The sequence below is a fragment of the Solanum lycopersicum genome, chromosome 2 (genome assembly GCF_036512215.1).
Source record: "Solanum lycopersicum chromosome 2, SLM_r2.1".
Classification (NCBI taxonomy): Eukaryota; Viridiplantae; Streptophyta; class Magnoliopsida; order Solanales; family Solanaceae; genus Solanum; species Solanum lycopersicum.
This window is the reverse complement of record NC_090801.1, coordinates 56,588,007-56,613,369: the sequence shown is the minus strand read 5'-3', so window position 1 is coordinate 56,613,369 and position 25,363 is coordinate 56,588,007. Positions and strand designations below refer to the sequence as shown.

Below are 25,363 nucleotides of genomic sequence, written 5' to 3'. Positions count from 1 at the left end.
AATTTGTGAAGCGAGGATGGAACAGTATTTACCACTCTACCACAATAGTAGACTTGTAGTAGTGAGGAACTGCGAATTACCTTGGGTGAAATTGTGTCTGACCCAAATTTTGTAATTTCATTTGTTTTTATGAAGATTGTAGAAAACTTTTAAGCAATACTGGAATTCACTTAATTAATGAAAGTTTTTACTTTTAAAGGGCAGCATAGTATATGTAGCAAAATTTACACGAGGAATCAAGTAACTTCAAAAAATCTTAAAAGGGCAGTACTCGTAGCTCTACTAGACTACAATCAGAACCACTTCTACTTACTCAAAAATCACAATGTATATTATACACCAAATCATGTAACTTTGCCATAGTCAAGTGATTTATGAGTTAAGAGGATAAAAGTATTAAGTATACTACACATATAAATATTGAGTGCGAATAAATATGGAGTTCCTGTTATCCATTATTTAGCATACAAAAATATCTTGGTGCATTTTTTGTTGTTTTCTCATTTGGTTTTATCCCTTGCATAAAATATCCACAGCTTGTTTAAAGCTGATAACTTTCTTATCCCCTCACTCCATAGACAAGAAGAAGAAAAAGAAGATGAGCATCTCACTGTATACACCAGTTTCTCCCAAAAACCAATTACAAGTATTTTTGAAACCAAATCAGAATCCCCTTCTACTAGGTGATTCTGTTCTTCCAAAACGTGTTTCATTTGCTAGAAGAAAATGTACCACAAGGGCTCTGCTTTCACATTCCAAAGATGCTGTTTTGAAAGAGTTTCACGAGAAAAAAGCACTAAAGGTATCATTTTAACTATCATTTTTTTTTTGCGAGTTCCATAGATAGATTGTTCCCTTTTTCCTAACAAGTTTTAATACATAGATGGTGAAGTTCAGGTAGGAAAAGAGAACAAGTTAAAATTACTAATGATTCATTCTTCTGCTTCAGATTATCGCAGGATTGCAAAATCTGGACAAAGAGAATGTGGCTTCTGTTGTTACTGCTGCAGATAAGGTTTAGTCTTCTGTGTTCTTTCACAATGATTTACAATTTCGCATTTTTCAAAAGAGAAAAAATAGGTTTTATGACTGTATGTTCTTATCAAGGGCTAAGTAGGAATTGTAATTGTTAGGATTCTGTGTTGTGGAGTTATTGAAATTTCAGTAAATGTACTAAGCCTGACTCTTTGATCTGCTTATAGGGAGGAGCAACACATGTAGATATAGCTTGTGACCCTGAGCTGGTGAAACTTGCTATAAGCCTGACTTCCCTTCCGGTAAATCCTGTCTGTCTAAATTTGTTCAGTTTTTTCCTTTAGCCCACATTATGCAACATTTGAACTGATCTATGGATGAGCTGTAACGTAATCAACTGATCTACTATTTCAACCTTCGCTGTGGATTTGTCCTTGGGCAACATTTAAATGATGGGACAACTTCTCAGGTCTAAATACGGTTCTTTTTGTGAAAATATTCATGACAAATGTGCCTTAAACTTTATCTTCTACTCCAGCCGCTGATTGCAATTTTCAGTTTCTCTGTTATTACTGAACATTCTGGTTGAATCATGTATATTTGTTGGTCCTTTCTACTTCCACAAATCATATGTTATCTGAGTTACATCTTCCTTGCAAGGAGTGCTTTGAGCTTGTCAGTTCAAAAATCTCACCATTTTAGGCATTTATGTCCTCAACCAGTATCTCTTTTAGTTGCATAGATTAGCTTAAATCTGGTGTCACATGCATGCAGGTTTGTGTTTCTTCTGTGGATCCTTCAGCATTTCCAGCTGCTGTGGAAGCAGGAGCCTTGATGGTACGACTTATTCTTATCATTTTTCCATTCCATTCATAAACACCATAAGCAAGACTATGAAATAGTTAAGCACCATGATTGCATAACATACAGTTCTGTTTCATTGAGAGGAGTAAGTTCCTTTTCGTAGCTCATCATAAAGTAAGTTATCTGGTGCAGGTTGAGATCGGAAACTATGACTCGTTCTATGAGAAGGGATTGGTGTTCTCTCCTGAACAGGTGTGTAGGATGACTTTTCCAGAGTTTCATAATGTCAAATAGATCAAAAGATTTGAGAACTAGCAACAATTATAGGAGTTTGATTTTGGTTATGAACCTGTGTGATGTCCATTACTTCTCACCGTGCTGATACTGCTTTTCAGATTTTGAACCTAACGAAGGAGACAAAGAAGTTACTTCCATCAGTGATATTATCAGTCACTGTGCCTCACACGCTAAGCCTTCCTGATCAGGTTTGAAAAAGCACTTTCCTATGACATGCTAAGTTCAAATGGAAGAAAAGTCACTTTTTTTTTGTCGTATCATATTGACAGGTCAAGCTGGCCGAGCAATTAGAACTGGAAGGTGTTGACATCATCCAAACAGAAGGAGGAAAATGCTCTACTCCATCAAAGGCTGGTATTCTTGGATTAATCGAGAAGGTAACACAACAGTGCAACACATTTGTAGTCTATACTACTAATAAGGATTAGCTATCTGTTGATAGTATGCTAGTTGAAAGTGAAAAAAGGCAAGGAATTGAGAAATTTGTGGGAACAATCAAGTTTTTCTTTCAATCCTCAGGGTTATGATGATTTCTTGTATTAACTTCATTTTGATATTGTTCATTTACACAGGCAACACCAACACTAGCAGCTGCTTATTCGATTTCAAGGGCTGTCAATATCCCCGTCATGTGTTCATCTGGATTGAGTGCAGTCACAGCACCAATGGCAATCGTAGCTGGAGCTGCTGGCGTGGTAATGCCTTACTGACACTATCTTTAATCTTAGGGAACATTCTTCTTATATAGCAAAATACTTGAGGCATCTCAACCAAGTTATTGAAACTTGTGTGAATGTTGAACTCAGGGTGTTGGCTCAGCCATCAACAAGCTCAACGATCAGGTAGCAATGATCGCGGAAGTCAAATCCATAGCTCATTCATTAGGATTGTCAACCAAGAAGCAGAATTTATTTGAAGGGAGCAATTTGATAGTGTAATCCAATCTAATGTAGTAGCTCAAGGCCTGAAGCAATTAGGAATTATTATGAAACTAATAAAGTTTTTCTATTTTTTCTTGCAGTATCATTTTTTACATTAGTTATTATAAATTCATAATACATAAATATGTCATTTAACTTAGTCTCGCCTAATATTTATGCCTTCTAACTTTGAATGTGTACAAATATACACTTAAACTTATATAAAGTTGATCAAGTAGAAACATGAGTTCTACGTGGAATAATACATGTAGGACGCTATGTAGGATTGCCACGTCGAATGCCACATAGGTCACGTGTGTCTATTTGTTCAAAGTTTAAGTGTCTACACGTGCACACTCAAAATTGAAGGGCATAAATATAAAATGAAGCTAAGTAAGAAAGGACATATATAAGCCTATCATAAATGAGTAACTACAATATCATTTTGTTCCTAAACATACAAATGAAAGAATATGAATCCAAAAGCCAACTAGTTGAACACTTTAATTAGTAAACTATTTAAGACTTTATTGAGTATAAAAGAGTTTGGTGATTTGGTTATGATTAGGTATTAATACATGGGTGTTTAATTAGAGAATTTTCTAAGGGGGTTTATGTGGTATTTAACATGTAATTAATTAATAGCGAATGCAAATTTATTTTATAACTATTGCTCTTATTTATCCATAAAATAAGTTTGACCATATATTAATCTATCATTCTAGTTTCGCCTCTGCACATAATGTTAATTGCTAACTTTAAATTTCTCCATATTGTGTTAATACTAATAATAATATTTATTTAAATGCCAATTTTCAAATATTGACTATGTTTCACCATAATATTTGAGGTAAAAAGGATGTAATTAAGCTTGAATATTGTAATAATAACGAGCAAAACTTATTCTGTGTTTTCTCCATGGTGAAGTAATCGAGGTCAAGAATATTCAACTTATAAACCTATTATAAATATAAAATTTCACGATACTTGTCATTTTAGAAAATTAAAACACAATTAGTTTGTTTCTATCTTTACACTTAGTCATAAATATGAATAAATGTTATGGTACAAGAGAGACTTATTAAATAGGGAAGATCAATAAATAAGGATAATTTAAACAAAATTACCCTCTAGTTAATGCTATTCTTAAAAAAAAGGTGTTTAAAATAATACTAAAAGAATCACTCAATATATTTATGACAACCCCTAGCTGGATCATCATATCGATCAGCAATAGAAATTAATGTTGGATTTTATTTGCCCTAAATTTCTTATTATAAATAGGTTTTCATGAAAAGGTTTTGGATTGACTAATCTTTTTCTTGTAGGAAAATGTTTAGGACTCTATAAATAAAGGCATGTTCCTTCTAACTTAATTAGCATTCACAATGTAGTCTTAAAGACTTTGAGAGTTTTGGTTAGAGGGAGAATTTGTGGGTCACAAGCTTGATACGTTATCACTTGTGTGAACCTCTCATGTATTCTGAGTGAATTGGTTGAGGTTGTTTCCTCTGTATTTTGTACTCTCATATTTATAGTGGATAACTTATCTCCTTTGTGGACGTAGGTCGATTGACCGAACCACGTTAAATCTTTGTATCTTTTGGTATATTTCTCGTTGTCTTCTTACTCGTGGTCTTTCGATGTTTGCATTGCTAGCTTCCGCATTTACACCTGCTTGTTTTCGATCCTAACAATTAATTGGGTTATAAAATAAAAAGATTGCCTTAAATTTTATATTATATTTGTACCATCTATATGTTGGTAAAAGTTTTTTTGACTTTCATGTATATTTATTTTAATTATATATACTTAATATGTTCATCAACGTATTAATTGTAACAAAAGTAAAGTTCTTTATTTATCAAAATTTAGGTATATATATATATATATAATATATGGGGAGAAAGTTAGGTTTGCTATCCATTTCAGACTTTATTATGTAGTTATGACATTTCAATGAGGACACCTAAATTGGGTGCACCAACATCTTCAATTGGTCTATCAAAATCTTAGCTATGATTTGACCATGCCTCTAAATGTAGATGTAGTAAAAATTAAAAAAAAAAAAAATTAAGTAGAAGAAAAAAGAAAAGTAAAAAATAAAGAGATGAAAGGTATCCATTATGCTATCACACATATAATTATACTCAATTTTTGATGAATAATTTCTAATGGTTTATTTTGATTTTAGGTTAAATAAGATGACAACGATGTATCATGGCTGTATATTCATGACTTGACATGTGAATATTTATGTTTTTGCAAGTCAGAAACTTAGACATTTCGAGGATATATTTATTTTTAAATTGACGAAAGTAATAACAATATAATATATTATGATTTTATTATATAATTTATGTTCGTACAAATAAATATTATGATTATATAATAAAGGTGTTTAATACATGTATTTTGATCGAATAGAGCTAATTAATTAGTATATCCACGTGTTCGCAAAGGTCTTTGTATGCACATCAAATTGATGGTAACAACTAACAATTAATACTATCCTATATTCGTGACAAAAGATAAATATGATTTAGACAAATTTAACCCAATTTAAACAACACTAATGCCATAATTAATTACATTACATAAATAGTATTATTTTGTTATAGAATTATTTCATACTTGAATTTAATTTCTTTCTTCTAAAAATAAATTCCCTAATTAGTGACGTATAATAACTCCTTCATTTTCATTGTGAGTAGGATGTTTACAATCATTAGTTGTTACTTATTACTCCCTCCGTTTAAAAATGTTTGTCATGTTGCACTTATCAAAAATTAATTTAATTAATTTTTAAGGGTAAATTAGATTATATTAATTCGATATTTTAAACAAAAAAATATTCTAAAACTATATGAAAAATACTATAAATTACAATTTTTTATATATTAATATGATGAAAAAATACATCTTAAAATGTTAGTCAAAATTTTTATACCTTAATTCTAAAAATAGAAACCATGACAAACATTACCGGACGGAGAGAGTAGTATGTATTTAAATCAAAAAAGGTAAATATAATAAACATTTTCTTAGTTTATTTGTGGTTGATTTTGCTTTGATTATTTAATTTTTAATCACATATAAATATAAAGTCATTTTATTCATTTTTCTATTGCTGTTTTTTGACATTAAGCAAACAATATTAGGCAATTGTAAGATCATTTTTAATTAAAACTAACTCATAATTAGAAAGGAAGGGTTCCATTGTGATTTGTGAATGCACTCAGTATATGATATTCCAAAAAAGTATCAAATAGTAATATTTTCTAGAAGTAAAAAGACAAATTATAAAATTAAATTAAAAATGATTGATTGAAATAAATGATAAAATATTATAATTATCATTTTTTATATTTTTAATGTTTGTTACTATGTAATTTTATATGTAAATTGATGTAGTGTTTTAGTTTTAATGATCGATAAATTTTAAGTATTATTTCATAAATTTTGTGATATGAATTTTCGCACAAGGCACGAATAATTTTACTAGTTTTTTATAAAGCTAATACTACAAAACTAGTGACTCTTGAAATTGTCCTTTTTACTACAGAATAAATATAATTAAACTTCATAAATTTCATGATAATTTCAATCTACTTAAAAAAATTACAAATGATTTAGAGTTCAAAATAGATCAAAAACTAAAACTTGTAACGCCTTGTTTGAATGATTGTTACATTTTGTATTGTATTGTATTGTTAGTTTTAATACCGTGTTTGTTTTGATTGTTACTTAAATTTTATTGCATCGTATCGTTTAAATATGGTTAAGTAACGTTGAAAAGACCCATTTTATGTAACAACCAATTTAGTGTGATCATATCAGTACTTTAATATCTTCTTCTCATTTTATTTTTACTTACTATTTAAATATATAAATTATCTTTTACCCTATTTTTTTTATAGTAGCTCTAACCCACAGTCCCACACCTTATTCTATGATAGGTTTATTATTAATGTAACAATACAATTTATTCAAATATTATATTCATTAAAATAATATAGTATAATATAATACAATATATTATGAAACAATACCTAATAACTATCCAAAGTTTTAAAAAGAATTAATACAAATAAGTACACAAATTAGACAATCTTCTATCCAGAACTAATAACACAATTACATATCCAAATAAAGAAAATTAATGAAAAAAACAAGATATTTTAATTTGTCGAATTTAATAATTTAAATTGATTTTTAATCAAATCGCGAAAGCTCGAAAAAAGATAAAAACATTGTGTATTTAAATTAGTTATACACATTTTGGTTGTGACTTGGTTTCTCTCTTTCTGTACAAGCACAAAACACACACTCCCTTTCTCTCTCTAAAAATAGTAGTAATACACTCGCATCGTTAACATCGAAAAGCTTTTTGCTGCTGCTTCTTCTTCTTCTTCTTGCTCCGCCACCTCAAATCTGAAAACCCATTTCAGTTAACAATGGAAGCAATCCAATCTCTATCATTTCGTCCGTCTCCACTCGAACCTCTACGAAAAAACATCCCCCAGTTCACCAATGTGAGGTCATTGGGTGCTAAAAGAGTGCCTTTAACAGTAACAGCTTCTGCATCTACTGTTTCTGCTCCAAAAAGAGAGAAAGACCCAAAGAAAAGGGTTGTTATAACTGGGACGGGTCTTGTTTCTGTGTTTGGGAATGATGCCGATACTTACTATGACAGACTTTTGGCTGGTGAAAGTGGGATTTCGCTTATTGATCGTTTTGATGCTTCTAAATTTCCTACGAGATTTGGGGGACAAATTCGTGGGTTTACATCTGAAGGGTATATTGATGGGAAGAATGATAGGAGGCTTGATGATTGTTTAAGGTATGCCATTGTTGCTGGCAAGAAAGCTTTGGAAAATGCAGATCTTGGTGGTGATAGATTAGAAAAGGTTCGGCTTTTTTTTCGTTCTTTTGATATTTCAATTTGGTTATATCTGTCAAGATTTTCGGGGTTTTTTTGAGGTATGATGAATTTGCTGTAATGGGGCTTGCATGATGTGCTTTTGGCTGGTGTTGATTTGGTCGTTTCTTTTATTTTATTTGGAGATGTGGAGAATTTGGAGAAAATTGCTAGCTGATTGTGTTTATTTTGGTTTTTTAGCTGGTTTATGCCATTTATTGCTTGTATTTCATTTCTATTATCACCAAAATGCTGGAATTGGGCTTTCATGATGTCTTAGAGACCATAATTGTGTAAAAGTCTGAATCCTGCCAGTTGCCAGTGCATCGTGGAATACCAGAAACAATCAAAACTACTGTTCCTCGGAAAACAAATTTGTCATTAGTGCTTTTGAAAAGCTTTGATGTGAATAATTAGCATAGCTACTTGTTCAGCCTCCATTGTTTATCTGGATTTGTTTTTTATCTTCTGCAGTACATGACTCTAGGTTGTTAATTTATGTTCTTCCTGCAGATTGATAAAGAGAGAGCAGGTGTTCTTGTAGGAACAGGAATGGGTGGTCTTACAGTTTTCTCAGATGGTGTACAAAACCTAATTGAAAAGGGTCACAGGAAAATTACTCCATTTTTTGTACCATATGCCATAACAAACATGGGTTCTGCTTTGCTTGGTATTGATCTTGGTTTTATGGGACCAAACTACTCAATCTCAACTGCTTGTGCTACCTCCAATTACTGTTTTTATGCTGCCGCTAATCACATCCGTAGAGGTGAAGCGGATTTGATGCTTGCTGGTGGAACTGAAGCTGCCATAATACCTATTGGTTTAGGAGGTTTTGTGGCATGCAGAGCTTTGTCTCAAAGAAATGATGATCCACAAACTGCTTCCAGGCCGTGGGACAAAGAAAGAGATGGATTTGTTATGGGAGAGGGGGCTGGAATCTTGGTAAGCTTCCTAGCGATTATCATATTTTGGTCATAGGAAGTACATCTAAGCTACTTTGAGCAAGTTATGTGTGGTCCAATCCCGAAGCAACTAAATATGCAATAAACTGCTATCCATGAATTGCTGGTCTTTCTTTCATTGCACGTAGACTGCATAATTAGATTAAGCACTAGAGATTTCTGTCACTTTAATACAATCTATTCACCGTTTGGAAAGTTATTATGAAAATTGAATGACATTCTTGGCAGGTGATGGAAAGTTTGGAGCATGCAATGAAACGAGGAGCGCCAATAATTGCAGAGTATTTGGGTGGTGCAGTTAATTGTGATGCTTATCACATGACCGATCCCCGAGCTGATGGTCTTGGTGTTTCTTCATGTATTCTTAGCAGCCTTGAAGATGCTGGAGTGTCACCAGAAGAGGTATTTACTTCCCTCTCCAAGCAGTTGAGGTTATACTCATTGTCTACACTCTACTCAATAGTTAAAGAGCGGGGTAAAAGAAATACTGGAAATAGCAAATCACTCTAGATGTTTTCCGTTAAAAAATTGGAAACTTGTCAAAATGTTATCTTGGGGCTACCAAACCCAAGATCCGTCATATCTCATACTTTTGCTTCTCAGAATTCTTCTTTGATTGGGGAAATGGGGAAAGGTTACAGTGAATATACTTAACTATTGACATGAAATAGATTTCTTTTCATGGTGCATTGGCCTTGTTGTAGCCTTGTAGGACATTTCTGTGTGTTTTTGTTTTAGGCTGAATGGAAGATATTGTGCAACGAGTGAACCTTCATTCCTTAATAATAAAAAAAAAATTACTTGTGACATTATAGTCTTTCCATGTCAATTTTATGCCCATAGACTCTCATCCATGTCCCATTGCCTCTTAAAGAAAAAAATGCTACCTCCCATGTTAGCTTTATTCTAAATTTTAGATTCCAAGTAAAGATTACTCCCTCTCTCTTTAGTAGATAAAGACATCCCCTTATTGAGAGTAAACAAAAGGTTACTATTCAATTTTAATCATCAAAGACACATGTTAAAACTGCTGGCGATCAGAAAAAATTGGATTCTTTCACCATTAATAAAATGCACCTAAAATGCTTGTACAGTTCATCCTAGATACTAAGCCCTATCACTGGAGCTTTAGTGTCTTCTTCTCAGATCTGATTTTAACAATACCAACCTTCTCACCTTGTTGCATCGAAAGAAGTAACACAGACTTTGCTTTGAACCACTATGCCCTAAGCTACAGCAATTGTCTAGAGTCAGCATGATATCTGTTGATGAATTAATAGTCACATTCACATTTCAATAGAACCATAGAATTGTCCTTTCAGTAATCCTATTTAAGATGTTCAAGCAGAATGACATATGGAGAATTCATATGGCTGGTAGCCACTAGTTGGGATCGACCTTCTTTGTTGTTGTTGATGATCAAACAGCTGAAAGTGAAACTGTCTCTTTATTTTGATCATCCAGAACTTTAGAACCTAGTTTGGTGGGTACTCGAAACATTTAGCTTTTGATAATGTGGTATAGTCTTTGGTAAGAGGTACAGATATGTATTGGCTAGATTTTGCTAAAAGTTGAAGTTGAATTTGATTACTGAATTGATCTTCTCTTTTTCCTTTGTAGGTTAACTACATTAATGCTCATGCAACTTCTACCATTGTTGGTGATCTAGCCGAAATAAATGCTGTTAAGAAGGTTTTCAAGACCACTACAGGAATCAAAATGAATGCAACCAAGGTAATTATGTCTACATTGTATTGCATCTCTTCATTTATTCGAATTTATCAGTGTATGTTCATCATTAAGTGTTTCCCCATATTGTTCCAGTCTATGATAGGGCATTGCCTCGGTGCTGCTGGTGGTCTGGAAGCTATTGCAACAATTAAAGCTATTACAACCGGCTGGGTGCATCCTTCAATTAACCAATTCGTGAGTTGTCCTATATTTTCAAACAAATGTCAATTGCTATGCTCATTCTTCATTTGCAAATCTCTAATTGTAATGAATATTGCAGAATCCTGAGCCTTCAGTGGAATTTGATACTGTTCCAAACAAAAAACAGCAGCATGAAGTGAATGTTGGTAAGATACACTTCAAATTATAGCACCATATTATATTTTCAAAAATTAAGCATTCTCATGAATAATTGAAAAACTTCCAACATAACATCAATTTCTTACATATGCAGCTATCTCCAATTCCTTTGGTTTTGGTGGCCACAACTCTGTCGTTGCCTTTTCTGCATTCAAGCCTTAATTCAGCTCAGTTTAGGTAGAGCAATCTTCTGGAGTAGTACAGGGGGTTAATGTGATACACATTGTCTGTTTCATCTCCGTGTGGGAAACTTGCTGGGCGCAGCGAGAGAGGAACAATTGTCCATTCTTTTTATGTACTAATAATCTTTAGCTTGTAGTTTTATAGCAATGAACATTTTCACTTTTCATTCCTTAAATTAGCTTGGACCTTCATAGTTTGGTTAAACAACAATGCCATCAGTTTTGAATTATGCAAGAGATTTGAAAGATGATATGATCTTTTGAGATTAACAACTCTCTGATGGCACCTGTTTAATTTTCCATTTGAGTCGACAATTGGTTCGAGAACATTTGTTGAACAACATATGCGTGGGTAGAAAAACTGTTTTCGAAAAAAAAATATCTAGTTAACCTGTAAGCTGTATAAACAGCCATATTCACAACTATACTCGTCGCTACTAAATTAAGACTTGTCTCAAAAATAAGCTACCTGTGTTACCTTCAAGATATTCTGTGGAGAGATCTTGAAGCATGGCGTCTTTTTGAGATGTGGCCCCACAGACAAAGAATATAATTGTTTGATGGCCTTGTAAAGGTTGTAATTGTGAGTTAACTAGACAATATAATGGATTTTTCTTATATTCCAATTATTGTGTAGTCTATAAGAGAAAACCAATGTATATGTTTTGTCTTCAGAACGCGACAAATATTCTCTTCGTTCCAATTTATTCCAATGTGAATTTTTGTTATATTCCAATGAATGTTTAGTCCTGAATTTTCATTTTCTAAACTCACGTACGAATCAAACATTAAAATTTTCTTTACCGAAAAGAATAGAACAGAACAGAAAATAAAGTCCCAACGAACACTTTCCACTATATGATAGTTAAAAAACCACATTAAAGATGTTAAAAGCTTAAACTTCAATTTGTAGATCAAAGCAAGTAAAAATGTCACATATATACGTGCAAAGCAAGTTGATTAGGTACATCCGTTTGAGTTCTATTTTGTCTTGTTTTTGGTTAAAATTTAAATCTAGTTGACGCTTATCTTTAAATTTTTTTAATTGCATCTAAAAGTTTTGGTGTCATCTTTTCAAACTGTAATATAAAATTGTGAAAATTCTAAATTCGATAAGTGTTTCCTTACAGATAACTAGTGTCCGGTTCCAAAGGTATTGTATCATTTTTAATTTTATCATGAATATTATTTTTTTCAATGACATCTACAATTTCTTCTAAGCTTTGAACTTTTTGAACATGTATCATTTTCACCCATCCAACAAGTTATTAACATCAATTTTATTGTGCTAACCGAGATCATTAATCATGACATCAAGTTAATGAATGACGTTTTTACAAGTAGATTTATTTAAAATCTATGAGAATTCATCTCCTAATGAATTTTACTTTTACTGTGTCAAATCTGTTTTTAAATTAATAAAAATTAATTTATCGATTAAATAATACATCTATAAAACAATACAGTAATATTTATGGTCCATCTTATATTAATTTAATGATGTGTTATTGTATTTGACAAACATTCAAAATCATTGAATAAGCCCCACTTTCTTGTTTTTTGAATTAAAATATATATTACCAAGAAATGCATAAAGCTACAACAAATCAAACTTGTTTGATTCTTAAAATACTTAAAGAAAATGTTTAATTCCTAAATATATTTTTTTAAATATAGATTTCACTTTGAATTTGTCAACAAAAAAAATAAAATCTAGCTACATATTAAAATTTGGAAAACTTTCACATATAACCACTTAAAAATAATTAATTACTCTTCATAGTTATAATTTGATAATTACAATTTGTAGCTACATGTTATATTGAGGAGAGAGGCGAGCGAGACTAGGAGAGAGAGAGGAGACAGGAGAGAGAGGGGAAAAAGAGTGGAGAAAGGTGAATTGTATATGTATATTGGTTAGATAATTGTATATTATACATATGAAATTGTATATATGACAAGAGAGATTGGGAGAGGGAAGAGAATGAGAGCGAGACTGGGAGAGAGGCTAGAGAGATTGAGAGAGGGAGGAGAGAGACGAGCGAGAGAGGGAAGATAGTGGGAGAGAGGTAAATTTATATGTATATAATTGTATATAACTGTATATTATACATATACATTTGTATAAATGACAAGCGAGATTGAGAGAGGGAGGAGAGAGGCGATCGATATTGAGAGATTAAGGAGAGAGACGAGCAAGAGAGGGCAGAGCGTGGGAGAGAGGTGAATTGTATATGTATATAGGCTAAAAAATTGTATATTATATATATTTATTTGTATATAGTGGCGAATTATACAAATACAAACATGACTAATTATACAAACTCAAAATCAACCCACATAATTAATGTATAATGTTAATCGAATAATAATTACAATAAACTATAACTATAATAAATAATTAAATAATATAAATTTACTTATCCGCATAATTTTCATTTAAAATTTAATCTTTGCTTAAATATACACGAGTGAATTTTTATCTCCTCTATAACCCGGAATTCGTTCGATGCTAACTGATATAACATACACCCGTCTTTTTATCATTTAAGACGTGACATCACTAAATTACGAAAATACTCTTGGAATTGTTAAAACTTTAAAAAAATAAAAATAAAAATGGAGTTAACAAAAGGCTATACTTCCCGCCAACCTCAACCCTTCATTTCCCGCCAAAATCCGAACCCTAACTCCAAAAATAGAGGGAAAATCCCCAATCTTGACCTTCATCATTCATCACTCTCTCCTCCATTTCTCTCTCTCTCTCACACAGAGATTAACACTTACTCAGTCAGCCATGGATCTAAGCGACGAGGTTAGGGCTACGCATAAGCGAACTTTCCTCAAGTTCTTCGAACAAACTGTAAGTATTTTCTCCTTTTTTTTCTTTCTTCGCATGTTTTATACTTGATTAATTTGGTTAATTTTATGGAGTCTGAGTTGTATTTATTTATTCGTTTGTTTTTGCTTTTTTTGATTCACTTTTTACTTTTGTAGGAACTGGACACGGAGCTGAAGAAGGAATTTGAATCTATGATCAACAACAATAGGCGTCGTGTCATTATGGACCTCGCTGATTTCTACAATGACAGAGAAGGCTCTGATTTGGCTCGCAGGTTTTAATCTTTTTCATTAATTTTAGTGACGTCATTTTTGGCTTGTATAATTCGAGGAGAAAATCAAGAGTGGTTTTGGGTTTGTGTTTTTGAAATTGAAGTACTACCCTAGGCTTGTTGGTGTTGTTTTTCTAGTTTATTTGCTTTCAGGTGCAAATTTGATGGGGGAAAATGTTGAAAAAGACAAGTTTTTTGATATTTTCCAAGTATTGAAGTTTACCTGGGATTATTGATATTGTTGGTCCGGCTTATAAATTTCTTCTTTTCTTGAATTGTGTAGGCTTCTTCAGAATCCTAGTGAGTATATGCAACCGTTGATTGATGCTTTAACCGATATGATCCGGACCCATAATCCCAAGTACCTTAAAGAAGGCGAGCAAGTCTTGGTTGGGTTTACTGGTCCTTTTGTTTCGAGGAGAGTAACCCCAAGAGAGCTGTTGTCCCGTTTCATTGGTTCCATGGTTTGCGTTGAAGGCATTGTTACCAAGTGTACGTCTTTTGAATTTGCTTATAGCGCTCATTTTTAGCTCATATCTACTTTGACTGTGGTATTATGCCAGTGTATTATATAAATCTTAAATTAATCATATTTACTCCATTACCGATAATTTAGCCAACAAAGTAAGGCCACTAAATTTATTTTAATTGATGTGTCTTAGATTCACTCCAAAGTTAACGAGTCAGTAGGAAGGCCTAATACATTTCTGAGTCATTTTTGTACTGTGAGTATAGCTCATTTGGAGTCTATGGTGAAAATTTTGATGAATATTTTGTTTTATTAAAAATGCTTTTATAATGGTAAAAGCAATGAAAATGGGGAACTATTTATCTGGTGGGTAGTTGTTTATTGCTTTTAAAATGGTAAACCCAATAAAAATGGGGAACTATTTACTTGGTGGATAGTTGTTTTACACGTGCCGCAAAGGTTTGGGTGATATGATACAACTGATATGTGTTTGACAGCTGTATGTTAGCAGCAATTTTTCATTAGAAATGACCTCTGAAATATATTCATGTCCATTTCACAGGGGAAGACGTGTATATGTCCAGTGAACAAAGTTATGGTGATATAGTAGTTTCTTGTTTGTAGTGGGCCATGTCTATATCAGTACCAGTTGCTAGTAAAGGGATGATGAAAACTGGACTTTCTAGGACTGTAGTACTAGTATTATATGGTTCAACTGATTAACTAAGAAGAATTATTGATTTCTAAATTGGACATGAGATTACCAATTATATCCATTTTTATTGGTGATTATTATGTTCCTTGAATGCATCACGTAAGCATTTGAGATGTTTGGTAGTTTCAATAACCAGTGTGCAGTTTGCTGGTGTGGAATTGGGAAAAGATTGCATGTCATGGATACTAAGCTGTTAGCACAAGTTTAGCTTAAGTACTGTTAGCACAAGTGTAGCATAAAGTACTGGACTTGTGCTTATTAGAATTGGTTCCATAGTGGTGCAATTGTGCAACTGGAGAGTGACCCTTGTTACTTCTGCACTGTATAGTTGTGCCTTTTCTTCTAAATGCACTGTATGATCAATAATTTGCAAGCTTCCTTCTTCCTGATATGCATTTACTCGTGCCATTGCCAAGTATAGCACAAGAATTGGAACTTCATCCAGTTGTGCATATTTGTTTTCCAAAACTAAACCAATTTTATCCTTTAGCTTCCTACATCACCAAATAATATGATTAACCATAGTTGGGCGTATTTAAATTCAAAAGCATATCAAAGGGCAATAAATACAGAGAGTTGATAGAAGCAATAAGATGATAAAATATGCCAAACATCATTAGTTTGACTATGCTGTCTTCTGTTGTTTTGTTTCATTATTAAAATCCATTTTCTACTTGATTTTTCCTGCTCATGTTTGCAATCTGAAGTATTTGATAATATAAAACACATATTCTTTGTTATTTCTTGTTGTTTATAACTGAAATATGTGTCTAAATTTCATTCTCTAGTCAAAGAGAAACATGAGATAAGTTGATGCTAGGGCAGATTTCATCTGTCATCAGCTGAAGTTTTTGAGTCATGAATCATCTTCTTGTTTTATATTTAGTCCTTAGCTTGCTGCAACTTTGAGTTATAAATCATTTTCTTGTTTTATATTGAGCCCTAGCTTGGATGCCACTTAGTAATTGACTCTTTTAATAAAATTTATTAATGAAAGTTGCTACTTCAATATCTATAGGTTCTCTTGTGAGGCCAAAGGTTGTAAAGAGCGTCCACTTTTGTCCGACAACTGAGAAATTTACGGCCCGTGAATACAGAGATATCACATCGAATGTTGGTCTGCCAACTGGTTCTGTGTACCCGACACGGGTAATGATGAACTGATATAGGTTTCAGTTTTGGCCTTCTCTATTTGTTTAGCTAAACAGAATTTCACAAGAGTGATTATGTTGCAGGATGATAATGGCAATTTGCTAGTTACTGAGTACGGTTTATGCACATACAAAGATCATCAAACTTTATCAATGCAAGAGGTGCCTGAAAATTCTGCTCCTGGTCAACTTCCTAGAACAGTGGATATAGTCGTAGAGGATGATCTTGTTGATTCATGCAAGCCTGGAGACCGTGTAGCAGTTGTTGGGGTATACAAAGCTCTTCCTAGTAAAAGCCAAGGAAGCATGAATGGTGTATTCAGGTGTGTGTTTAAAGTAACATACTGCTTTAACTCCCTCAGAATAGTTAAATTTTTTTTTGTGTGTGTAATCCTGTCCATCGATTTTGTTGTGCAGAACAATCCTCATAGGTAACAATGTGTCTCTCCTGAACAAGTCAGCAAATGCACCAAACTACACAGAGAAAGTCCTGAAAGACATCAAGAATATTTCTGTTAAAGATGATGCTTTTGATCTTCTTGCTAATTCACTGGCACCATCTATTTATGGGCATTTGTGGATAAAGAAAGCAGTTGTTCTGCTCATGCTTGGTGGAATTGAAAAGAACTTGAAAAATGGGACTCACTTAAGAGGGTAAGATAAACTATTTTACCTTCGGTAAGGCTACATTTTGCTGTCCTTGGCACTTAGCACCAATGCAGACATTACTGCTTGACCATGTGAACGCAGTCTTTTTTTCTCCAGTTCATTCAGACAACTATCATAATTTTTTATGTACTGTGACTCCTCTATATGAGATTGATTCTTGAGGTCTCACAACAACCATTTTTACTGTATTTAGTGATATAAACATGATGATGGTTGGTGATCCATCTGTTGCCAAGTCTCAGCTGCTGAGAGCAATTATGAATATTGCTCCGTTAGCAATATCAACTACTGGTCGTGGTTCTTCCGGAGTTGGTTTGACAGCTGCAGTTACTTCTGATCAAGAAACAGGTAATTTTTTTTCAAAAGCAGAATCTACTTTGTATGTAAAGTAAACTGACAAATATGTACTTGGAAATAGGAGAAAGAAGGCTAGAAGCTGGTGCCATGGTACTTGCTGACAGAGGTGTTGTTTGCATTGATGAGTTTGATAAAATGAATGACCAAGATCGAGTTGCCATACATGAGGTTATGGAACAGCAGACTGTAACCATTGCTAAAGCAGGAATTCATGCATCCTTGAATGCTCGATGCAGTGTAGTTGCAGCTGCAAATCCCATATATGGTTCTGTAAGTTTTTCATAAACAGGTCCATCTAAATGCGTAATAGCCTTGAGATATGTATCATTTAACTTTTCTGTAATCTTGTTTTGACAGTACGACCGATCATTAACTCCAACAAAGAACATTGGACTTCCAGACTCACTGCTCTCTCGTTTTGATTTGTTGTTTATTGTTCTGGATCAAATGGATCCTGGGGTTGATCGTCAAATTTCTGAGCATGTTCTGCGCATGCATCGGTATCGTTCTCCAATAGATGGAGGTAGGTTGGCAGTTATGTTTGAAAATCTGCATGCATTGCCTTTTCCTAGTTTGTATGAATGAAGTGAATCTATTTTACCTTTTAGGTAGCTCAACACTAGATAATGATTCAAGATATGAAGAGCAAAATGACAAGGATGAAATGCCCGTCTATGTTAAGTATAATCGGATGCTACATGGTAGAAATTCTACTCGGAGCAAGAAGGATACATTGACCATCCAGTTTCTCAAGACTTACATTCATTATGCAAAAAACAGGATCCATCCTGAGCTGACTGATGAGGTAATTAAGTGTAACTTTTGCAGTTGCATAGCATCATTGCATTTTCATGCAGGATTAATTTCTTTATGCCTTGTAAATTTGAATTTTGAAATACTCCTTGAGAATTAGCTGTAATTAACCTTTGTCATATCTTAGCTCCCCTTGATCAATGTACTGCTCTCTTGCTGATATTTATAATGATAATCATTTGTAGGCATCTGATAACATAGCTACTGCTTATGCCGAGCTTAGGAGTGCCAGTTCGAATGCAAAGGTTGGAATTTTATGTCTGATATCCAGATAACTAGCTTGTTATGCTCTTTATGTGATGTAACTGATTTTTCTTAATTTCCATTAGACTGGGGGAGGAACACTTCCGATTACTGCCAGAACTTTGGAAACAATTATTCGGCTCTCAACTGCCCATGCCAAGCTGAAGTTGAGAAGACAGGTGAGGACTTATTTGATTACAAGTCTTATATAGGAAGATTGAAGTTCCCCATATATGCTTAGGATTAGAGGTTCACTGAATATAAAAACCATCATCAACAGAAATTGACCAGTTCTTGACTTTAATCAATGAATTTGGTAAATAACCAAAATTGAGTTTTCTAGTTTCATTCTTTCCATGATTATCTGCTCTGTATGGATCTATTTTGCTCAAAATTTGTTTCCATTTCTTTTCTGGCAGGTTTTGAAGTCTGATGTAGAAGCTGCTCTTCAAGTTCTACATTTTGCCATATATCATCAAGAACTGACTGAGATGGAGGAACGTGAACAAGAGAGAGCAAAGGAATTGGGGAAGAAGCGCAGTACTGACCATGATGGAGGTAACAATGCTTCAGCTCGTAAACGCAGAGCCGAGCATGATGCAGATGATGAATCAGCTGATCATGAAGCCGGAGGAGTAGGGTGAGTTCCTAACTATAAAATATACATAGTCCAGCTATCATCAATATTTTCTAGTCTTGGGGATATCTTGTTTTTCTGCAGGTATGTTTTTTGGTAAGTGGTTTTCTGATAACTTTTATGTTCTTTCATCAAGTAAACAGAAGTAGATTGCAACTTCCTCACATTTATTTACTTTGATGATCTATCTATATGGTGTTTGCTTGTTTTATCTATTATGATGTTTCCTTGTAATGTTTATGTTTCTGAAGTGTTCTTTTGGAAAGTGGTAGTGAAGCGATGGAAACTGATGATACTCCAGCAGCTGAGATCAGCACATCTCCTGAGAGGTCTGTGTAATTAACTTTATGATCGTTGAATGCATTTACTTTTTACTCTGGGGTTGTCAATTATGGAACCTAACATCGCTGAACTTGCAGATTGCAAGCATTCAGTGCAGCACTTGGTAGGCACAGGAACTTACAACATGTGGAACAAATTCCAGTTGCTGATGTGGAGAATGTTGTCAACAATGGGGCGACTGTACCTTACTCAAAGGCGGAGATAGAGAAATTATTAAAGGTATGCAAGTACTTTGATTACAAATTTCTTTGATGTCCCTAGTTCCAAATGTATGTGTATATTACCTCTTAATTCACAACACTGAAATGTGTATCAGTTGGATACAATAGTTTTTGAATGTATAAACAGCTAACAGAGAAAGTGCTCTAATATGCAGATGATGGAAGAGAAAGGCCAATTGTGGGTACACAGTGATACCAATGTAGTTTACTTCATGTAAATCGGTCCAATTGGAGCGCTCGCAAGTTCAGTTGTCTCCTTTCTGATGGATTGTCCAAGCCTAACTAAATGGGGGGATACACCATTTGTTATTGAACCATAGCTTCTCTTTATGTTTCTGATAGTATTATGGTATTCATCTATTTATCCCCACTTTGATATTCAGGATCTGATGAAGCACATGAATCTTACTTTTTCTGTTTTAGGGAAAAACTAAATGGTTAATGCATTATGTAATATACAATTTATGATGATCGTCTCTTTCAATTGAAAAGTTGCAATTCACGTTATTTGCTGAGTTAGGCTGAACTCCACTTATAGAGCAAACAAGAAATGTTAGGAGAAATGAGAATTTATTTTGTGAGAGGCACAAGTAGTAGTGTCAGTTATATGAGGGGCTTCTCAGCTGACATTTGTGTACGTGGGTCCCTTCATTACATAAATTCACTTTTATTTATTTTTAAATTTTATATAATTAACATATAGAGAGTATCTCATTATAATTTGAAAGAATTCATGATAATTACAACGAAATCTTTAACTTTTTTATAAAGAAAAATATTTGAAAGAATTCATTAGATTTCTTTAGACAATGCATACGTTTTTTTGGAGAATGTTGTATACATTTTGATCAATCTTTTTTGTATTATCATATGATTTTTTTAAAAAAGGGGGACAAAAATCGAATATATGAAAGACATGACAAAAAAACAAAGGAATGAAAATTGATTTATTGATTTGATTTCAACATTTGAAAAAATTAATTTAATTTCTATTAATAAAATAATTGTTTTAAACCAAATCACAAATAGATTTATTAAAATATTAAATTCAAGCTTTTAACAAATGAAAATACTTAGTAAGAGTTATAGAAAGATTTTAGTGCAGTTGATTGGTTATCTGTATTCATCTTCGACTCTCCATATTACAAACTCTCTTTCCCCTACCTCCAATTTTTTTTTAAAAAAATTAAAATAATTCAAAGGCATATTTGAAAGAAAAAATTAAAAAATACTCCCTCTCTCCTTTTTTTTTGATTGTCAATTTTAACTTGACACATCTAATGATTGATATAGTGAGTTTAATATGTTACACTTATTAATTGATAAAGTTTTAAACAATTTTAGTCACCATATTTTTCAAAGACATAAACTCAATATTAATTAATATGAAAAAAAAATCTTCCTTCTTGATTTGTTAAAGATGATAAATTAAGAAATACTTGGTAAGTCAATAAAAATAGAGGAAGGAGTATAAAATTAAAAAAGATATATATTTTTTTTTGCATATTTGAAAGAAAGAGAAATGTTTTAGTCTATTTTTCCAAAGTGAAACTTATAATCCACTTGTCAAAATATGAGAGGACCTCTCACAAATATTGTTTGCCACACACACAAAATAAAATTTTTCGACCAAACAAGTTGGAGGAATATAATGACTAAAAATTTATTTTAATTGGCAGGGGCTCGAGTAAGAAAAATCATGGCTACTGCCACTGGTCTCTTCTTCCTTAAAACATCGGCCTTTTCTATCACCTCTAAACGGCCCTCTGTTTCTCTTTTTGTCAATAAAGTTCACTCTTTTCGGCTCAGAGCAGCAAATGTAAGTCTCTTCTCTAACAAAAAGATCACATTTTTCCTTTCAATTCTCAAGATTACGTAATATTTCAAGAAAATATGCTTCTGCTGTTTGTGGGGTAAGTCATTTTGGTTTTGTATTTTGGTTGATTACAGATAGAAGAAAGTGAAATTGAAGGAGAAGAGGAAGTGGGTATCAGTGAAAAGAAGAAAATATTTGTTGCTGGTGCGACTGGGAACACTGGGAAGAGGATTGTTGAGCAGCTTCTGGCAAAGGGTTTTGCTGTTAAGGCTGGGGTTCTTGATGTTGATAAGGCTAAATCAACCTTACCGGGTCAAAACCCTGATCTTCAAATTGTGGGTTTGTTAAACTTTTTAGAAATTAAAAGTAGAAGTTAATTGCTTTATCAGTAGTTGATTATGCAGCAAAGTATGCTACTTTGAGGGTTAGATGTTAAGCTAAAAGAAAGTTTTGTTAATAGAGGAAATGCCTTTAAATTTCACCTACTTATATTGGGTTGTCTGTCCAATTCTGTCTTTTTTTTTCTTTTTTTATCTTTCAATTTGAACAAATCTTGATCTTGCTTACACTCCTCCATCAACTTAAAGAGTTTGTTTTGGCTGATGTATTCAGGTGATACTTATTGTATTTTAGATAGGAAAGGATTAAAATTGGAGATTATGTCAAAACCTTTAAAATATGATAATTTCGTATAAAAGGTAATTGAATTTTATTTTTCAAACGAAAGGCATTGCAAATGTATTTAAAAAAATCTGGGAAAAGCTGCTTTTGAATGCAAGTGAAGAGCTAACTATGAAGTACAATGTTCACTTCTATTTTGTAAACCTTCGAGTTATTTCACTTGGAATGACGAAATCAATTCTAATATGTTATTTTCAGGTGAAAGCGGATGTCACAGAGGGATCAGTAAGACTAGCTGATGCCATTGGGAATGATTCAGATGCAGTAATATGTGCTACAGGATTTCGGCGTTCACTGGATTTTTTGGCTCCATGGAAGGTTAGTTGCTACCTTCCCATCCTGTTTTACTTTTAACCTAGCAGTTTACTTATCTTTTCTGAAATTTTATGGTTATGTTTTCTCTTTATGAAATACTGATAGACTCATTTGGATGATCTTTATAATAACTTGAATTGCCGGACGCAAATCCGCTCAAAGGAAAAAGAAAAAAAAGCCAAAATATAATAATTAATAAGATGAAAACAAAAGAAAGAAGTGTTGATTAAGTTTGTCAAGAGTCTATGACTAATTTCAGTTACAGAAGCCTCTTTACATGATGACACCCTTTCCACCGTTGCTACCCATGCACACATTCTTGGAATTGGAAAAATATTACAAAGTCTTTTTTGTTCTTTTAAGATTCACAATGGAGACTTTTATGAGTATGATACCACAAGATATTGCTGCTGACACCTCATATTGTAGATAGGGTCTTTCGAGTTAAGGAAACTTCATTCCATTGACGATTTGTCTACACTGCAGAAAAGTTAATGGAAGACTGAACAGTTTCATGTTACTAATATTTTTTTTTCTGTTTATGGAGACTTTTCATTCTTTTCTCAGAATCCAGGGGAGCAGGTTGTTATTATCAATTGTTTCTCTGATGGGGTTGTTGGTTCAATTGTTTCTTCTTTTTTTCTCCTTTTCCCCTGCTTTTTGTGCTACTATTAATCCATCCTAGGTCTGCCATTTAAGCTAATTTCAAATTTGAACAGTTTAGTACGCCAATTTAAACTTTAAGATCTTAGCTTCATAATAATGCCTGTTATAACGCCTGGAAAACAGGAATCAAGAATGGCGTGGTTAAGCAGGTTAAGGCCTACTAGGTTGAACTCAGAATGGATCTACTGTCAGAAAATCAATTATTGTTGAACCGTTGGTCGTGTTTCAGGTTTATGAAAGAATTCCTTGCCTGTTAAGTAAAGCACCATTCTTGATTTCCTTCCATAGCTCTCAACCGGATTGGATGTGATTGAGGATCTCCAGAGGCACACCAAATAAGCTAATGCCAGAAATTATAATAGAATAACATAAGTAACCTGTGGGAGCTTCGAGAAAAAGTTATTTTGTACACTTATCTGTCCGTTCCGCAGATGAAGCAAACATCATATCGGTTCTGATGTTTGCTTAGGGGTTGAATGCTTAATACAATCAAAAAGTTGAGAAGGCTTCTCGAATGTTTTCAAGCAAAAACTTGAGAGCAAGACTGGAAATGTTCTAAAATGTATAGGGTGCTAACGTATATCATCTTATTTCCTTGGCTTGCTTTCACCTTAGATTTGTTTATGTTCCTTCTACACATTTATTATGGCCAAAAGGCCTTTTGTTGATGTCTTGCCTTCCAGATCATCAAACTCACAACCTTCTCTTGGTTATTCTACTTGAGTAAATTATGAAGCAATTATCAGATCTTCGAGTTGTTGAATCACTTCCCTAATTATTATTTTGGTGGGGTTTTGATGAATTATGCATCATTGTCCTTCCACTACTATTGTTTAATCCCTACTGTACCATTCTTGATCAGGTTGATAACTTTGGCACAGTAAACCTTGTTGAAGCATGCCGAACACTTGGTGTTAAAAGATTCCTCCTCGTTAGTTCCATTCTGGTCAATGGAGCTGCAATGGGACAGTTGTTCAATCCAGCATATGTATTTCTCAATGTTCTTGGACTGACATTGATAGCAAAGCTCCAAGCAGAGCAATATATTCGAAGATCTGGCATCAATTACACAATAATAAGGCCTGGTGGGCTAAAAAACGATCCACCTCAAGGAAACATCGTAATGGAACAAGAGGTAGCAATATGCAGCTTACTCGTTGTCTGATTACGTGTATGTGCGCCATATGATTTTCCTAATATTCTCCTTGCTTTTCCTTTAAAATGTAGGATACCCTTTACGAAGGCTCGATATCTAGAGATCAGGTAGCTGAAGTAGCAGTTGAGGCACTACTCCATCCAGAATCTCATTACAAAGTCGTGGAGATAGTAGCTCGTACTGATGCCCCTAAACGTTCATTCAAGGAATTATTTGGTTCTATAAAACAGCAGTAGCTTGTCAAGATGATGTTTTATGTCTATGTTTAAGCACACGATTTATAAATATAGTTACTCAAAGATCGTAGTGCAACAAATTTATATTGCAACATCCTTCTCTGCAATCTTGTAACAATGGAAGTGAATGATTGAAAGAGAGCTTATTGACCCCCGTTTCACGCGGGCGAAGGGTCTAAAGGATACGTAGCTGGATGTAATTCCAAAATCCGTTTGTTTCATTTTTCTTCTTTCTTGGTCATCAATTGGAAATCAAGATAAACTGGACGACTTATAACAATTGTTAGTCTTACTTCCATGGAGTGATAGAAAGCAAAATTGGGAGAAATTTGACATTTCGTTATCTTACATTAATTTTGCTCTTTTTTGTTTTTCTATGCCATCTTGAGGCGATTTTTTGTTTTTACATTTTTTTTAGTAAAATCTCATGTCGTAAAAGGAAGGCAGAAAATATTATGCTAAAAAGGTGAAAAATATAACTATAACAATAATAACGAGGAGTCTTAATAGCTGAATTGATTAATTATCCTATTAGTAGGCTTCGATCTTCACCTTTTATTCTTCTTTTCCAGGTCCTTCTTATTTTTTAGCTTAATCATCACTGAATT

At 33.3% G+C, this 25,363-nt stretch overlaps 4 protein-coding genes across 9 annotated transcripts; all 4 read left to right on the top strand.

Moving 5' to 3' along the window:
- The first annotated feature begins 226 nt into the window (after window positions 1–226).
- Window positions 227–3,096, top strand: LOC101267673 (uncharacterized protein ycf23). The gene is made up of 9 exons (XM_004233056.3): window positions 227–802; window positions 950–1,015; window positions 1,203–1,277; window positions 1,750–1,812; window positions 1,972–2,031; window positions 2,175–2,264; window positions 2,346–2,453; window positions 2,649–2,771; window positions 2,883–3,096. Exons 1-9 carry the CDS (start codon window positions 599–601, stop codon window positions 3,012–3,014), a joined length of 921 nt encoding a protein of 306 aa, XP_004233104.2. The 5' UTR covers window positions 227–598; the 3' UTR covers window positions 3,015–3,096.
- A 4,146-nt stretch (window positions 3,097–7,242) lies between these two features.
- LOC101267959 (3-oxoacyl-[acyl-carrier-protein] synthase I, chloroplastic) lies at window positions 7,243–11,428 on the top strand. Its single transcript, XM_004233057.4, has 7 exons — window positions 7,243–7,906; window positions 8,431–8,862; window positions 9,111–9,284; window positions 10,503–10,616; window positions 10,707–10,808; window positions 10,894–10,960; window positions 11,068–11,428. The coding sequence occupies exons 1-7, from the start codon at window positions 7,454–7,456 to the stop codon at window positions 11,133–11,135; spliced, it is 1,410 nt and encodes a 469-aa protein (XP_004233105.1). The 5' UTR covers window positions 7,243–7,453; the 3' UTR covers window positions 11,136–11,428.
- Window positions 11,429–13,776: 2,348 nt separating this feature from the next.
- On the top strand, window positions 13,777–20,392 carry LOC101268250 (DNA replication licensing factor MCM3 homolog 2). Of its 6 annotated transcripts, none has more exons than XM_010318619.4 (16): window positions 13,777–14,018; window positions 14,153–14,271; window positions 14,552–14,760; window positions 16,471–16,601; window positions 16,688–16,926; window positions 17,021–17,257; window positions 17,466–17,620; window positions 17,691–17,899; window positions 17,987–18,152; window positions 18,238–18,434; window positions 18,628–18,687; window positions 18,772–18,864; window positions 19,105–19,325; window positions 19,595–19,651; window positions 19,742–19,883; window positions 20,041–20,392. In XM_010318619.4, the coding sequence occupies exons 1-16, from the start codon at window positions 13,953–13,955 to the stop codon at window positions 20,101–20,103; spliced, it is 2,364 nt and encodes a 787-aa protein (XP_010316921.1). In that variant the 5' UTR covers window positions 13,777–13,952; the 3' UTR covers window positions 20,104–20,392. The 6 variants fall into 6 exon arrangements, with proteins under 6 accessions (XP_010316921.1, XP_010316920.1, XP_004233106.1 ...); XM_010318618.4 differs by having other exon boundaries at window positions 19,589–19,651; XM_004233058.5 differs by having other exon boundaries at window positions 19,574–19,651.
- Window positions 20,393–21,530: 1,138 nt separating this feature from the next.
- On the top strand, window positions 21,531–24,976 carry LOC101268541 (uncharacterized protein At2g34460, chloroplastic). Its single transcript, XM_004233059.5, has 5 exons — window positions 21,531–21,704; window positions 21,836–22,036; window positions 22,581–22,700; window positions 24,226–24,498; window positions 24,591–24,976. Exons 1-5 carry the CDS (start codon window positions 21,585–21,587, stop codon window positions 24,753–24,755), a joined length of 879 nt encoding a protein of 292 aa, XP_004233107.1. The 5' UTR covers window positions 21,531–21,584; the 3' UTR covers window positions 24,756–24,976.
- Window positions 24,977–25,363: the final 387 nt, after the last annotated feature.